The sequence below is a fragment of the Pseudonaja textilis genome, chromosome 1 (genome assembly GCF_049901715.1).
Source record: "Pseudonaja textilis isolate UNSWEBS1 chromosome 1, rPseTex1.2, whole genome shotgun sequence".
Taxonomy (NCBI): Eukaryota; Metazoa; Chordata; class Lepidosauria; order Squamata; family Elapidae; genus Pseudonaja; species Pseudonaja textilis.
In genome coordinates this window covers 40,479,620-40,495,744 of record NC_141990.1, presented here as the reverse complement: position 1 = coordinate 40,495,744, position 16,125 = coordinate 40,479,620, and the positions used below count along the sequence as shown (strand labels likewise).

Here is a 16,125-nt window from a genome sequence, read left to right as displayed (position 1 = left end):
AGGACTTCCCTGTTGTACATGAGACACCCACCCACGCAAAGATGGCTGCGAAAGGCTCGCATTTTCACCTGAAAATGGAAGAGGCGATCGAGAGGTGCAGGACGGATTGCCAGTGGGAGATGCAGCTCGCCATGGTGGCGCAGATGAGGGCGCGGACATCCAGCCCTCGGCACAAGGGGTCAAAAGGAGCCGCGCCTCAAAAATCTGGTAAGGCAGTCAAGCCGGCCGCTTGAACTGTTGGGATTCCCCAATGACCGGCTGCTCTTCCGTAAAAAAATGGAAGCGGCCGCCCGCCCGTCCTTGTAAGGGTCTGCCGCTCGCCCCTTCCTGCCCTGCCCTGTTGCCGGCTCGCCCGTCCCCAATTCCCTTAAGCCAAGGTCTCCTTGCTCAGCTGAAAGGGCTGGGTTCGCACAATGCCACGAACCATAAACTCTTCACACGAGCTGGCTCGGCGCGCCTTCCGACAGATTCACACGCGGCCAACAACTGGTTGGGCTGCTTGATCCGGCGGGTCCGTCGAACCCAGCCGCTCTTTTCGTAAACCCCTGGGGCTGGGGTTCCCTCAGCCTCATCCGTAACAGGCGGGCTCCGGTGGAGCGACGAATCTGCGCGCCCGTGCGCGCGCGTGTGTGTTGGTTTGTCTCTTAGCGTCCCGTCGCCTTTTGGGGGTGGGGGGTGGGGGGAGGGGTAGATAGAATTATGTAGATTCAGTTTATTTGACGAGAGGGAGGAGAAGCTGATTGGCATGTTAGTCCCTCACCCCAGCCTCTCTCTACCGGGCAACTTTTGAAATCATGCCTGTGGCTTAGCGATGGCTTGTTTGTAGAAACTCTGAATAGTATGGACCAAGGCTTGGCAATGCACCTTCCACCGCACCCAGTACCGGTTTTACTCTAATTTGCCTCCCTCGGCTGCCTCTTCCTCTTTCTCGGCTTTGCCCAGTGCTCTTGAAGGAGGCTGCTCTACCACACTCAAATGCTCCTTATTGAGAATCAGGTGACCTTGTCTTCAAGGGAAATATAATCAGTGTGCTCCCCAGAGATGTTTAGTTTAACCCAGTGAATTTTACTCTCCTTGGGAATAAATCTCATTGAATTCACAAGCGCTTTCTTCCGAATTAATATGTAGAAGATGACTGTGCGTAGTTTTAGGACGGAAGTAGCAGTCTTATTCTGACACACCGAAAGATACACCAAGGAGCCCACTGGTGGAGCAGTAATGCTCCCTCCTCCTTTCTCCTGACCCGCTGCCCGCAGAGGTCACCTTATTGAGCAGCTGGCCCGATTCTGTGAGGCCTGACCATCCGCTCTCCTTTGGAAGGATAAAGCAGCCTCTCAGAATGAGCATCAGGAAAAGGCAAAAAGAAAGACCTCTGAGAACAGGCTGCTCTTTATGTCTGTGCCAGCCATCATGACTGGCTTTGGAAGCACTGAATCCCTTAGAGTTGGGTGGCTGTGAAAAATGTGAATAAATAAATCAAATAATTAAGGCAACTAAGACCTCTTTGGCTACAATAAGTGTGGAAGGGGCAAAATGCAAGAAGGGTTTCTCTACTTCTAAAAAAGGTTGCCCCGTTACTCGATGAGACCAGGATTAAAGATGCCCAAATGATCAAGGCTGACTGGCATGCCTTGCCATCTCTTAGGGGCCTATCCTGTAGATTAGGAGAAGCCTCTTCACATCTGATGGTATATATATTGTTCAATTACAACTAAGGCTGGCTGAAGATCATGCGACTTGTGGCTCACTTTTTCAAACGTGTGTTGGCTTGGAGAACTTCAGCAGCATTTTGGGGGGGAAATGGAGCAAGATGTTGATAGAGGCTAAGTAAAATATAGTTTCAATTTAATTAGAAGCCTTTCAGTAGAACATAAAACTGTCTGTGAAACATAGAAGGAAGACTGTACTCACCAGCAGTTTAGATTTCCCTCCCCCCCTTGAAACCTTTGCCTCAAACCACAGCCATTTTGTGTCTTGTAGAGGGGCTGTGTCACTAATTTCAAGTTAACTTGTGGACTCCACCCAAAGGCATAAATGCATGCTTGTTGCACTATCAGCATGTATGTTTTCCTCAAACAGTTTTGCATATGCAATTGTTCCAGGGAAAAGAAAGTGTGACAGTAGTGGGTAGGGGTGATGAGAGACAAAATAACTAGAAAGAAAAGAAAAGCAACATCAAATAGTTTTTTTTTAAATATGAGAAAGCTTTGTTGTTTCTTTGGGAATATATTCTACTTTAGAGAGTCAAAATAATACAGTAAAACACTTCTGTGATATTTAATGGAGTTTAAGCGCATATAATCACATGGTTAAAGCTTTGTTGTCCTTTTCAGTAATAGATCAAATTTTCTGCATGCTTACATTATATTCAACTCAGTTGCTCTTATAAAATCTGAGGCAAAGCAGCACTCCAGATAAGAGCCTAAGAGTAAAATTTTCCCTATTTTTGTTGAGAAATAATTTGCACTTTTTTTCAGTGCGATTCTGCTCAGATAACTGGTTGCAACAAGACATACTCAACATTGAATTGCTGTACAATGTTAACCATATAGTTTTTTTAAAAACATGTGTTTAAAAAGAAGAGCATCAATTATACAGTGCCAGTCATCCTCTTGATCTTTTGATATTCCCCCTGCACACCCCTGGTCGTTGCTGTTTTTGAACTTAAATCATATGTATGATTAGCTGCTATTTATGGCTTGAATGTTTTGTTCACATTTTATCTTTTAGTTTTATCATCTGCCATTACAGTATATCATTATTTTATCTGTCAGAAGACCCCATGGGCAAACAGGATATGACAAACATATGAAATTAAAGTCCACAGGAATTAATAGTTGCAGTCTATTGAGATAAATTAATAGTTTAATCTTGATTTGACTGGCACATGGCAATTATGCGTCTCAAAATTTATTTGCTTAATACTTTCTGGAATAGATTGTTAGTTTGGAAGATGAGAGTTTGGGGGAGGAGACGGATAGAAAGTCACATTGTTTCCATGGATTTTTGATCCAATCCCTGATTAAGTTAGAGTACAGTTTTATGTACCATATATATTGACAAGTAAATCCCCTTGTGTTCAGTTATTATTTACTGTGTAAGTATACAGAGGCCTGCAGCAAAATTTGGAATTATTTATAACATGTCATTGATTAGATTTCTAGAACACAGTAACAAGACATTTATATAAATAATTATGATTTTATTTCCCATAAAGTTTTCATGACTGAATCAAATTCTTTAAATAAGCCAGCAGAACAAATTGGTGTTTATTTCTCTAAAGAGTTTGTATTTACAAATCGGAAGTAGAATACATGACACAGGACATTCATTAATATATCTAAATAAGAAAGTTTCTAAGAAATGTCTATATATGTATAGATAACACGTAAGTTAGATTCCTATTACATAAACAATTTTTGCACTCTGGGCAAACTTCCTTATGCAAGGAAATGTTTATATAATGGTTAAAATTCTATGTTTAGATTTCTGTCCTACTATATATGGGAACATAGCACAGTGTGTAATTTTTTATTCCATTGACTATGTCTTGCAGAAGACTATGAGAATCTACTAGCTGCGGAGGCACTGCTGGAGCTGTGCTTAAAAGAGAACCTTGCCAAAATCAAAGAAACCATGCCATTAATGGAAAAAACTGAGCCCAAACTGAGTGATGCCAAAAAGTTTTTGACTGACATTCTAAATCGAGGGAAATTACTGGTAGGTATTCTAAACAGAAATAAAAAAGAACATTACAAACACTGCTAATGTTGTACAATCAAATGGTCTAGATAACAAAATGTTGGAACCTTTAATCTCACCTGCCCTCTCCATACTATTCCTGATGCATTTATAAAAATCTGAAATAATTGCTTTCTTTCTGCAGCAGTTTTTATTCAAAACAATGTTGGGATTTGTTACGATTTACTAAATTAAACTTCCAGCACTGTATAAATTAATAGGCAATCCTGTTCTCCAAGAACCAGCCCTTCTAGAATGGCATCATCCACATGAAGAAATGAAGGCATTAGCAGATTTTGAGGGTCTGCAAAAGTATAGACAAAATTTATGGACACCGTTGTCAAGGGTGGCCATTGAGGACCAAACATAAACAAAGGCCATGAAAAATTGCTGACTTGGTGGAAGAGAAATAATGGGGGATGGGGTGGTGGGGAATAGAATACAGTGTCCTGGTGAAAGGCATGAGTGACATGAGTCCTAGGTTCCCAATTAAAGCTACTAAGACTCCTGAACATAGCTTTGAGAGGGTGCTCTGGAATGTGTGATAATGTGAGCACAGGACCTCTTGTATCTTTTCTCAGGATTCTGTGTGAGCCTAGAAAAAAGATGTAGCTATTTTAGTAAATCAAAGCAATTGACTCATTAAAACAACTACATCCTTTTTCTGGCTCTAACAGTGACACCAATGTTTTATTGCAGATCCACTTATGTGTCTATAGATCTCTTTTAGCAGTTCTTAATGATACACAAGGCTTTCTTTTAAAAAAAAAAAACAATGAGACACCATGATGACTGAAGCAATCTAACTGTATGCTTTATTGTTACGAAAGCTACCAAGAGACCCTTTCTTTGGCCTGCTACTTCAACATTTCCACATGGGTTAGTTATTTGGAAGTCATAGATTTAATTCAGCATGGTGGGATTTTGTATCTGTGGCACAGTCCTGACTGTATTAAAATCTGCATTAATTCATTAATGTGAGTCTTCGTAGCAAATTGGGAAAGTTACTAATTTGTACCAGTATTATATACAAAAATGAGGAAAGCTTGATAAAATATTTCACATTTCTCATGCAGATAATCCTTGACTTACGACCATAAATGAGCCCAAAATTTCTTTTGCTAAGTGAGACAGTTGTTAAGTGACTTTTACTCCATTTTACGAAGTTTCTTGCCACAGTTGTTTAATGAATCACTGCAGTTGTTAAGTTAGTAATGCAGTTAAGTGAATCTGGCTTCCCCATTTACTTTGCTTGTCAGAAGTTTGCAAAAGGTGATCATATGACCTTGGGATACTACAACCATCATAAATGTGAGTCAGTTGCCATGTACCTGCATTTTGATCACGTGACTGGGCATGTTGCAACAGTCGTAAGTGTGAAAAGTCACTTTTTTCAGTGTGTTGTAACTTTGAACAGTCACTAAATGAACTGTTGTAAGTTGAGGATACCAGTATGGAAATAAGTTAGTAATTCATTTGATCCAGCATAACTATGAAAATAAAATCTGCCAACTTTTCCATTTTATTTCCACCTGGAATTAATTTATACTTAAATTAAATGACTAGCAAAATAGTTATTATTGCTAGGTTACCCATGCACTGACTTTCATGCTCTGAGGCAAACTTCCAAATCTCTTACATACATACATACATACATATATATATATATAAATACATATATATATACACACACACATATATATATAAAATTTTCAGTAATTTTGAAACTGCAGTCAAAGTACACTAGTAAACTTCCACTTCATATAGGATAAGTGTTCTTGGAAGTTTATGGAAGAAAATCAGATGGCTCCATTCATTGATATATAACAGCAAAGCATGTGGGTCCTTTGTTGTAACAACAGAATGTTCCTGTTCTTAAGAGCTGCCTTATTAATTTCAGTAGACAATGAAGGTCCAACCTCCATATTTTTTTCAAATTAACTAAGGGATGTGCACTCATTATATTTCACCCTATACCTCAAAACTCACAAAGGTTTTGTTAACAAAATGCTTGATTCCATGTGATGTTGAACAAGGAAATATTTCCAAAACAAATATTGTTTAACTATAGCTTTATTATATTACTAATGAACATTTTAATTTTCTAGCCAAAAGATATGACAGAAGCAATGTTGCTTCTTGCAAAGCTTCATTATATTGAAGGATGTTACCGAGAGACTTTAAGCATGTATGCAAGAGCCGGTCTCGAAGACCTTGTAATAGAGAAGAAACCTTTATACAAGCTGCGTCTGCTAACCGAAGCTTTTGTTATTAAAGGTAATTGGAATTGTCTATGGCCACTGATTTCTGATTTCACTGTGATGATGCTATAGAAAATCAACTCATATAAACCTTATTTATTTTATCCTTCAAACATTTTATTTTATTTAATTGAAGTTGCAAATTTAGAAAAGCTGATAAGCTATGGAATATCATAAACAAGATTCTAATTCATACATAAGACCTATGCCTGGCTAAAATATTGATTTTTTAATTAATCCCATAGATATCAATTGTTTTTATTTGTAAAACAAGCAAACAACATTCTGCATATTTCTTCAGTTTCTTTGATCTTCAGTAATAGGTTGAAATTAACTCAACAAGGAAAATCAGTAGCACTAGAATATTTTGCTTTTTTAAAAAAGTAGAAAAATAGTCAGGAGAGCATGCCAGCATTAAAATACAGTACTGCAGATTTGTTTCTTAAAATGTCATCGTTTTTCTGCTCTGAACATGGAATATCATACTGGCTAAGGAATTCTGTCAGTTGAAGTCCATGTACCTTAAATTTGTCAAGCGGGAGAAATGATGCTCTACCCAACTCTTTGGTCTTTGGAAGAGTGAATGACTATTAAACAAGGTTGTATTAATTGCAGATGAGCTATGAAAAAGACAGAAAAAATGAGTAAAGGTGGACGAGGAAGGACAATATTTGAAAAAAAATCAGCTCAGTTATATATAACAGATTCAGGTGAATGTAACAGATTTAGGTGAAGGATCTGAAAAAGTCAAAGAGCATTGTCTTTGATGACATGAACCAGGAATAAATATCTTAAACAAGATGTCTGCTTCCACCCAAACTTAAGTAACACTGTGCTTGTAAGGAAGCAGTGGTTCTTAAACTAGGGATGCCCAAGGGGATAATTTGGGCACAACCTGGGGATACTGAAGTGATTTCTTGTTTCAGGTCGTGGATCCAGTTTGAGACTGATGTGCAAAACAACGAAGTCTGGTTTCTTTTGTGGGGATAATGACAATTTTTAAGACAGGGAAAAAAGGGTTACTGGGTCAGTTTTAAGACCCACTCTATTGGCAGATCTATTGGCTCTTTTCTACAGCTTTTTAGTGCTTATCAAACTGACAATATTGGGTTCTTCTTTCCTTTGTAGTATACTTATTTTTCTCCTTGCTGCATTTTCAACCATTGTACAATAATAATAATCTCTTCTGTATGTGTCTTTTTATTCTATGTTTGGAAGAGAGGGAAGTTATCAAAGGGTTTATGATTCAGCTGTTTTTCTGGGAAACCTGGAAAAATGTCTCTGCTTGCATTCTTCATCTTCTGTTTCCTTTCAGTGCTGTTTATGACTGCTGCTGAAGTAGTTGCTCTCTGCCTATCCTCTTCTAACCTTTTCAGCATACCAATCCACTTATTAGGTGAATAGAGGGCTGGAATGATCAGATACCTTCAACTGGTATGTAAAAATCAAAGTTAAAACACCATATTAGTATTGCAATGAACCTTTTGAACATCAGGCATCACGCTGACCTGTACTTCCTGTTCCCCCAAGGGGCCACAGCTTAGAATGTCTCTGCTATTCTATTGGCTTTGGGGAATGCGTTATTGATACTTATTTGTGAATGGTTATAGCTATTGGATTAGAAAGGCTTAAATATTTAGAAATGATATTCTCCAGTTAATAACAAGAAACCATTAAAACTTTCATATACCTTACTTACAGAGTGTATATTTTATTATGATTTTATTTGCTACCATGAAAAGTTCCTAATTCACAAGAATTTTTTTTGCTAGCCTACCAGCCCACTTTTTGCTTTTGTGGATATCAGGTAGCCTGTGAAGGATCCTAGTTCACTTAATTATTTAATTTAAATAGGCCTTTCCTGCTTATAAAAAGCATTTTGTTATATTTAGCTTAAAATCATAACATGCTGTCTAATCATTTAAAACGTCATTGATCAGGTTCAGTTAACACATTATCTGTGATTTTGAAAAAGAATTATCATTGCTTAGGTGTATTTGGGTATGTATTGACTGCTATGCCTCCTCTATGGTTCCCTACTAAAATTCCCAGAAATTACTGATGTAACATGCATCTGACCTATATGATCCTAAAAAAAGTATCTGTTGGTAAAATATGAGCAAACCACTTTCATGTGAGAATGAAGAGACTATCAGCCAATGGGTGAGCAACTCATTTAAGTGACTCTAATATTTACTTGTTCTGTGCAAATCCACTAAATATTTGCCAGTGTGTATATACCAATTTTGACATTTTTCCTGAAAGCTTTGTTGATTTTGATATATACCACAAAAACAGATAGAGGTTAAATCATAAGTGCTTGGTTTTGGTCTGAGAGTGTTGCATGAATCCAACCATAATGGTTTAGTCAGCTGTGTTTTATGAGCTCATGGCTTTGAACCCAATCAATTGCACCAAAGTACTTTTCAAAAGGCAACTGGATTTTTTCCCCCTTTGGAAACATTTCATTTCTTATCCAGGAAGCTTTTTCAATTCTGGCTGAAAGGTGGGGAATGGAAGGATTTATATTTCTTTTTTTAAAAAAAAAAAAATTATTCAAGAAAAAAATATTTTAAAAAGAGAATCTCGTTCTCACATTTTACAGTGTTTTCATAACAGTGTACATCTCTATTCGTGTTAATTGAAATCATTTACTACAAAGATATCTTAAATCTAATTCCTAAATTTCTTATTTATCTATGTTATTAATACATCATCATACATTGTTTTTCTATGTTACTACACTACTACACCTATATACATAGCTATACCACACACACACATATATATATAGCTATACATTTGTCCTTATTTCTGTTCCATAATATTTCTTTAATCATTTTCACTATACATCTTTATTTCTTTCTCATTTAACCATTTATACCATGTATTCCATGTTGTAAAAAATTCTCCCTCTTCCTTGTTTTTTTAATATCATAGTTAATCTAATCATTTCTGCGCATTGGTAAAGGTGGGGAATGGAAGGATTTATATTTCTAAGCAGGCATCTGGTTGTTAGTGCTCTGAAAGTTAGTCATTAACTCTCTGAGAGTTGTTGAGGCTGTTGAGACCACTTAGGGATTTATCTGTACTCTTAGGTCAGAGTGGTCCCCTGCCAGTCCAAAATGTAGACTTTGCTATTTTCCACAAAGAGTGACTTTTGTCTTTCAGATGCAAAGGTCACTCTTTTGAAGACACCAAAGAGCGATTGAAGCCCTAGCCTTGACTATGAATGTGCAAAGTCAAAACCCTGCTTTAATATTTGTTTGCCACTGCAGAAGGCATAGCTGGGGTGGTTATGATGTCACTGGACTGGAGGTGACTGAATGTTTCAATCTCTTTTTATATGGTTTTGAAGTAAAACAGATACCTTAAGATTTGTGAAGTGTGAACCACACATGTTGCCTCTTAGAACTCAAGTGGGAGGAAGTTGTGATTTTGGAGGAAAAGATTTTTTTTTCCTTTTTAATGAATGAAAGAAGTACTTAACCCTCTGCAAATCTTAGGGCATCTGTTATTCTTTGAAATCCCTTATCCAAAAATAACCAAAACAATAAAATAAAACAAAAATAATATAATCAAATCAAGGGAACTCTGGATGCTTGGGAGCCACATGTGGCCCTGGAGCTGCCCATCCCTGTCTTAAGACTTAAAACTGTCAACTAGGACTTGGTTTTTACTCAAAATAGCAGTTTTTAGACTGAGTTTGTTTGGCTGTCCTGATTAGACCCTGTAATACTTCTGAAGGAGTGCTATCTTTTGACCACAATAGCAAGTAAGCAGTGGAAAAATATACTTGATCTCTTGGGGGAGGCACAGGTGCTACAAGTTGTTATTAAAGATTTGGTTCCTTAAGCCAGCCTGTAGCACTTTATAGAATGGGAATGCAGGCTTTTGTCTAATTTCATGCAGTCTCTCCAAGCCAATCTCTTCTTACATGACACTAGAACATAGACCCTAGATCAATTTCTCTCAATAGAATACAATCCTTAAGAATACTAAGCATAATTCCACCAGGACCAAAAACATTTCCGCATAGCTGAGTAATATGCTTTTGTCCCATCCTTGAGTTGACAGAAAAATATATTGGTGTACATTGCACTGACCAAGTTTTATTGCGCGTCAGCAATGAGAAACTGACCTTATAAATTTAACGTGGGGCAATGTCAAGGGCAGTGATTGGTAGATATCTCAGGTTCCTTTCCCCTTAAACCTATTGTTACTTCTTGGTGGGAAAAGTAGGCACCGGTCTCTCCCCTGGGATGAGGAACTGCAGACATTCCTTACGCCTTCATCCTATATCCCTCCTAAACTCCAATGGTCAAACTATCACAGTTTTCTTCATAGGAGTATTGATTTCCTGAACAAAAACCCCTCTGTATGACATTTGGGAGAAATCCACTATGCAGATTAACTCAATTGCCTTCTTCTCATTAGCCTTGTAACCCCACTAATTGATCAGCCAGAATCCCCTGCAAGTTTATTAAATCATTATAAAAAGGTTGACACCATAGTCTGGTGATAAGAACAGCAATAGTTGTTGGGATGGTACTCATAGCACTTTGCTTAATATTTCATTCCAGATTATATGCTCAGTTCTGTTAGTGCTGTTGAGAATTTGGGATCTTTCAGTAAGCTGTTTCTCTGTACTTATACTCCTGAGTATTATTATTGGATAAATTTATGTGTGGATGGAAGAAACAAAAGTTATAATGAATCTGCATAATGAAAAGATTCCAAGTGATTTTGTAGTGCATGGTATATGGGCCAGAACATCGTACATGGGCCAGAATAAAACTTTTCATCTGTACTTTTTTCCATTGGAGTATAAAGTGCTGTATACTTCTTTGTATACGTCTTTACCTTTTCCCACTACAGCTGTGATGGCGAACCTATGGCACGCATGCTGGAAGTGGCACGCAGAGCCACCTCTCCAGGCATGTCAGCCGTCCTCGTTGCTCTTCCAGGTTCGGCGCACACATGCGCAAAGACCAGCTAGTGTTTACATGTGCAGGAGCACCAGAAACCAGAAGAGCAGCTTCCTGGCGCACATGTGTGTGCCGGCCAGCTGCACTTTGCACACACAGGAACGCTGGAAACCGGAAGAGCAGCTCCCAGCGTGCCTGTGTGTGCCAACCAGTTGCTCTTTGCACACATGTGTGTTAGAAACTGGAAGACCAGGTGGCCAGGGAGCAGCTCTTCCGCCCCCACGCTACCGTTTCGGCACTCAGTGCTGAAAAGGTTCACCACCACGGCACTATAGTATAAAGTGTTGGAGTTTGCTTAAAATGTGTTGAATTTCCAAAAGAAATGCTGACGAGAATTTATGGGTAACAGCTTGATCTGGACGGCAGCAGATTGTCCATTCTTTTGTTTGGTACAGCTTTTAATGGGCTGCTTTTGCCAGGATTTTCACCTCCAATATTGGGGGTAGGGAGATACAGGGAGAGACAAACAGAGAGAGAAATATTTTAATAGTTGAATTTATGACTGCATCAACAGGCAAAGTTCAGATCTTGTAAGATTAGCAGTAATAAATGGAAGGGCTTTTCCATTCTCCTCTGTACATTCAGTTCCCATTTCCAGGCTGACTCTGTAGGCATGTTGAAAAAAAAACCTGTGGCATGGAGTACAGTATAAGGTAGCTAAGCACAAAAAAATTAGGAAGAGAGAGAAGGAACTCAGAAAATTGCTATATCTGAATAAGACTGTTTAAACTCTGAAGCTCAGTTTTATCTATAAGTAGCTAATAACCCGGCATTGCCCAGGTATTTATTTATCCCAATCCTGTATTAGACAGGAAAATCCTGTAGTCTGGACTCACACTGTTGTACTGTCTGTGAAGTTCTAGATGCAGTAGCTCTATCGCTCTTATTCTGTAGTTGGGCCTCACACTGTTGTACTGTCTCTAAAGTTCTAGATGTAGTAGCTCCCTCGCGCAGTGTCGCAAGTCAGAAGGAGCCCCCTTGTGGAGTACTATGAAGCCATTACCATGGCAACTCCACTGTACTGTACTGTAGAAGCCATTTTAAGGCATTCCCACCCCCATGGGGTGTTAGGGGTGTCTTACCCCCACAGTATTTTTTCCAGAGGGTAAGTCATCTGTCTACCACATTTGGTTGAAATTGCTTGAGGCATTCCAGAGTTATGCTGGAACACACACACACACACACACACACACACACACACACACACATTTTTATATATATAGATAGATGAGTGGTTGTATTTGTACAGAGGATCAGAGAAGGATTTTTTTCAGGTTTACTTGGAGGTGTCAGGAATTCAACTTGGGATTTTCTGTCTGCAAAGATACCTTTATATGATTTCTATTTAAAGAGAGGAAAAGGAAAATAAAAACATGAAATGGAGAAATACAGAGTCCTAATTAGAAAGGCAGAAAAAGATGGTATTAGAATTGGCCTTATTTGTGGAACTGAGTCTGTTCCCGTTCTTAAGTATTTGAATCTATATTTATCTACAATACTTTATGGACAGTAACCAGACCCTACACATACTTACACAAGAAGCTGCTTTGAATTATTAGGATGAATGAATGCTATAATGAATATATTTACTATATTCAATGCAATATAATTCAACATGCAATTTAATGAATATATAATGCCATCAATATCTAGTGGGCTTTCAACTACACATCTGAAAGGGAAGAAGGGATGTCCAGGACCACATGCAAGCATAAAGCCAAAGGCATTAAATCTTGCAAGGAAGCAGGTGATAAGAAGGAAGGAGTGCTCAGAAATACTATACAATGGGAGGTGCAACAGGCAAACATAAGAAGGGCGATACTAAATGGCTTAGTGGCTTATTCACAGAATATGTAGAACAAACCAGAACTTGAAATCCTAATATGCATGGAGGGGGATGGTGGAATATGACATTATTGGTGTGACTGAAACCTAGGGAGATGGAATTCGTAATTGAAATACAATATTGGAAGGATATAATTTATTTTTTAAAACAGCAACAACCCTAAAACTCATTTGTCTGGGATAGCCTGAGGATTCTTATCCTCAAGAAAGGGTTGGATTAAAAGACCTCCAAAGTCTTTATAACTAAATGATTCTTTCTGTGTGTGTTTATGTATATGTGTAGCATTCTGGAAACAAAGGGACTGTAAAGAGCTTTTTAAAATATTTGTTTCTGCAAAACTAGGAGAAATAGAGAGTTTTACGGTATACATGCTTAGCTTCTTGCTGCAATTCTATTAGTAAACTGAAAACCTTGCTCACCATCCCCTTTCGATTTCAAAAATATCCTTGCATATCCCTATCACTGGCTCAAGGTTGACTCAGCCTTCCATCCTTCCGAGGTTGGTAAAATGAGGACCCAGATTGTTGGGGGCAATAGGCTGATTCTGTAAACCGCTTAGAGAGGGCTGTAAAACACTATGAAGCAACATATGTGTGTTATTGCTATTTCTCATATAGATGCAAATGTCTATTTAGCTACATGGTAGCTAGAAGCTCCCACCATTTTTTTGTTTTAATATATATCTGAAGCTGAAGTAATCTATGCTCTGGGAATGTCAAGACCAATCCCAAAGTTCGCAAAACAAAATCCATTGAGTCCAGTACTTTATTTGCTTACATCTAATGGACGGAACCTTGCCAAACTACAGCTACAACCTTGGAACCTCTACAGGAAATACAACCTAAGAGATTCTGGGGTGTGGCTGTCCTGAATCTCTTTCCCCTCCCTCCTCCAGTGTGGGATTGCAGAGTCTCTTAATTTCGGCTTCTCTCCAATGGTATGTGCTGTACACCACCCAGACTCAGTCCCGGTATTTCGTGGTCACGCGACCTAGATTTATGATGGTTTTTTGTAAGTTTCTGGCCTTTTCAACTGGTTTCTGGTTTAAAAAAATGCCCATAGGAATACATTGATTTACTTAACAACAACCATATTCACTCAATGGCTACACATTTGCTTAACAACAGCTCCAAAAACATCATAAAATCAGGTCAGGTCACATGATTACCTAGACTTACACCATCATGGAAATTCTGGACTCTGTTACAGCATAAGTCAAGGGCTACCTGTATTTATTTGTGTATCATATATAGACAACTGCATAACTTGATGAAAACTCTAGGAGGTGTACAACATTAAAAAACAACAACAAAGAACCACAGTAAAAACAGAAAGAATTGTGTACCTTTGGCGGGGGGGGAGAAACCATTCAAACTAATAGGTACCACCAGAACAGAAGGATTGCCACTTATCCTAACTCAAGATCTGGAGGGATTTTTTTTTTCTTTCAATTTTTTCCCCAGCGTGGTCAGGGCAGAGGCCATACAGGCCTTTGAGGAGATAACTATTTCTGAGGCACTATGACAGATCAGGATAACAGATTTAAATTCATTCAACTAAACAACCTCCAGCTATGTTAGGCTTCTCTAGGTAGAAAAGACTATGGGGATGGTTTCACAAAGTAAGAACTAATTGATGGTTGGTGCATTTCAGCATGGCATTGAAGAGACACTGTTGCTGTCTTCACAGGCCTGGCACTGGAACGCTCACCCAATTCCATTGCTTCCCAAGTCCGGCTGTCTGAAAGAGAAGAGGAAGTCATGACTTGCTTTGAAAGGGCATGTGTAATCGCTCAGATTTTCCTGCAAGAACTGGAGAAGGTAAATAAGAGTCAGCTCCCGCCCGTTAGCATTTCCCAAGGATTTATATATCACTGTTTAACTTGTTCTCCATTAAACAAAAGCCAGGAAATGTGCTAAATTATATACCCTGAGACCCTGCCTGATGTTTAGTTTTATTCCACTCTCCCTCCAACGTACTCAAGATGCTGCTTTCTTTTGCTCATGTAATACTACTCTGAGGTGGTTAAATCCAAATAGCCCGAGACTTCATGCACCTGTCTGTGGGAATTTGAATCAGATCCCTGTATATAATTTTGTATTTTAGCACCCCATTTTGCCAGCTTTTTTAATATTGAATTTCAGAACACAGGTTTGAAAATCATTAAGGTGCAACAGCTTAAAATGTAAGATTCTGAGGGAAAATGCCAGATTTTGAACAATGCATGTTATATCAGATGTACTTTATGCAAAACCATATTATGTGCCTTTACTGTACAGTACTTATCGAAAATGAAGATTTATTTTTTTCCTACAATCAATTTACCTTTACAATGGGAAGGTCATCTTAGCTCAATTACAAATCTGATAATGGGTACATACCAAGTTCCCCTTTTGTTTTGTATGTTGGGGCCAGCAACTATCTTAAATTCAAGGTTATTTTACATTTGGGTAAAGAAAAGTCTTCAAGTCATGCTCAATTCCTGGTCTATCCATGATATCTTCTTGGCAACAATATAGAAGTGGGATTGCCATAATCTTCTAGGATGATTCAACTCTTTCATTTAGCAGCATCTCATTGAGTTTGATCCTTTTAGCTTTTTTGTGATCAACCAAGTTGATGTGCATCCACAAAAGGGACATTGATATGGGGAGCTGTTGACTAAGTGTGCATCTTTACGTTCTCATGTAAATACAGTAGCTTCATGTAGAAGATGGGAAGATTTAATTGTAACTGACACAGTTTGACACCTTCACAGATTGCAAATTGCTGCAGATGTTATTGGGCTGCCTAGCTGGTAAAAATGGTAATCTGATTACAGACTGTTGAATAATCTATCAGGTCTGTTCAGTTGTTTGGATTTGAAGGTGCTTTGGACTATGCATGGGGCTAATGCAATATCCACTGTCAGTGCCTTAAATCAAATGTCTATAGAGGTTCTCAGTCATTCAGGTCACGGTTGTCCCAAAGGTGCTTTTTCAGGAGGCAAATGGACTTTCTTGTTTTTTTCTTTGAAGACGTTTCACTTCTCATCTAAGAAACTTCTTCAGCTCTGACAGAATAGAATAGAATACTTTATTGGCCAAGTGTGATTGGACGCACAAGGAATTTGTCTTGGTGTAAATACTCTCAGTATACATAAAAGATACATTCATCAGGAGTCGAGAATCATCAGGTACGACACTTAATGATAGTCATAGGGTACAATAAGCAATCAATCATACTAGGAAACAGTCAATATAAATCGTAAATATACAAGCGACAAAGTTACAGTCATACAATCACAAGT

The 16,125-nt window shown here is 38.4% G+C and overlaps 1 protein-coding gene across 1 annotated transcript in view; it reads left to right on the top strand.

Moving 5' to 3' along the window:
• Window positions 1-16,125, top strand: part of TTC7A (tetratricopeptide repeat domain 7A) — a 159,727-nt gene continuing 143,602 nt past the window's right edge. The window contains exons 1-4 of the mRNA XM_026695868.2: window positions 1-207; window positions 3,557-3,720; window positions 5,850-6,018; window positions 14,526-14,656. Coding sequence (XP_026551653.1) covers window positions 42-207; window positions 3,557-3,720; window positions 5,850-6,018; window positions 14,526-14,656 — 630 coding nt within the window. The 5' untranslated portion in view covers window positions 1-41. The remainder of the gene's footprint in view (window positions 208-3,556; window positions 3,721-5,849; window positions 6,019-14,525; window positions 14,657-16,125) is intronic.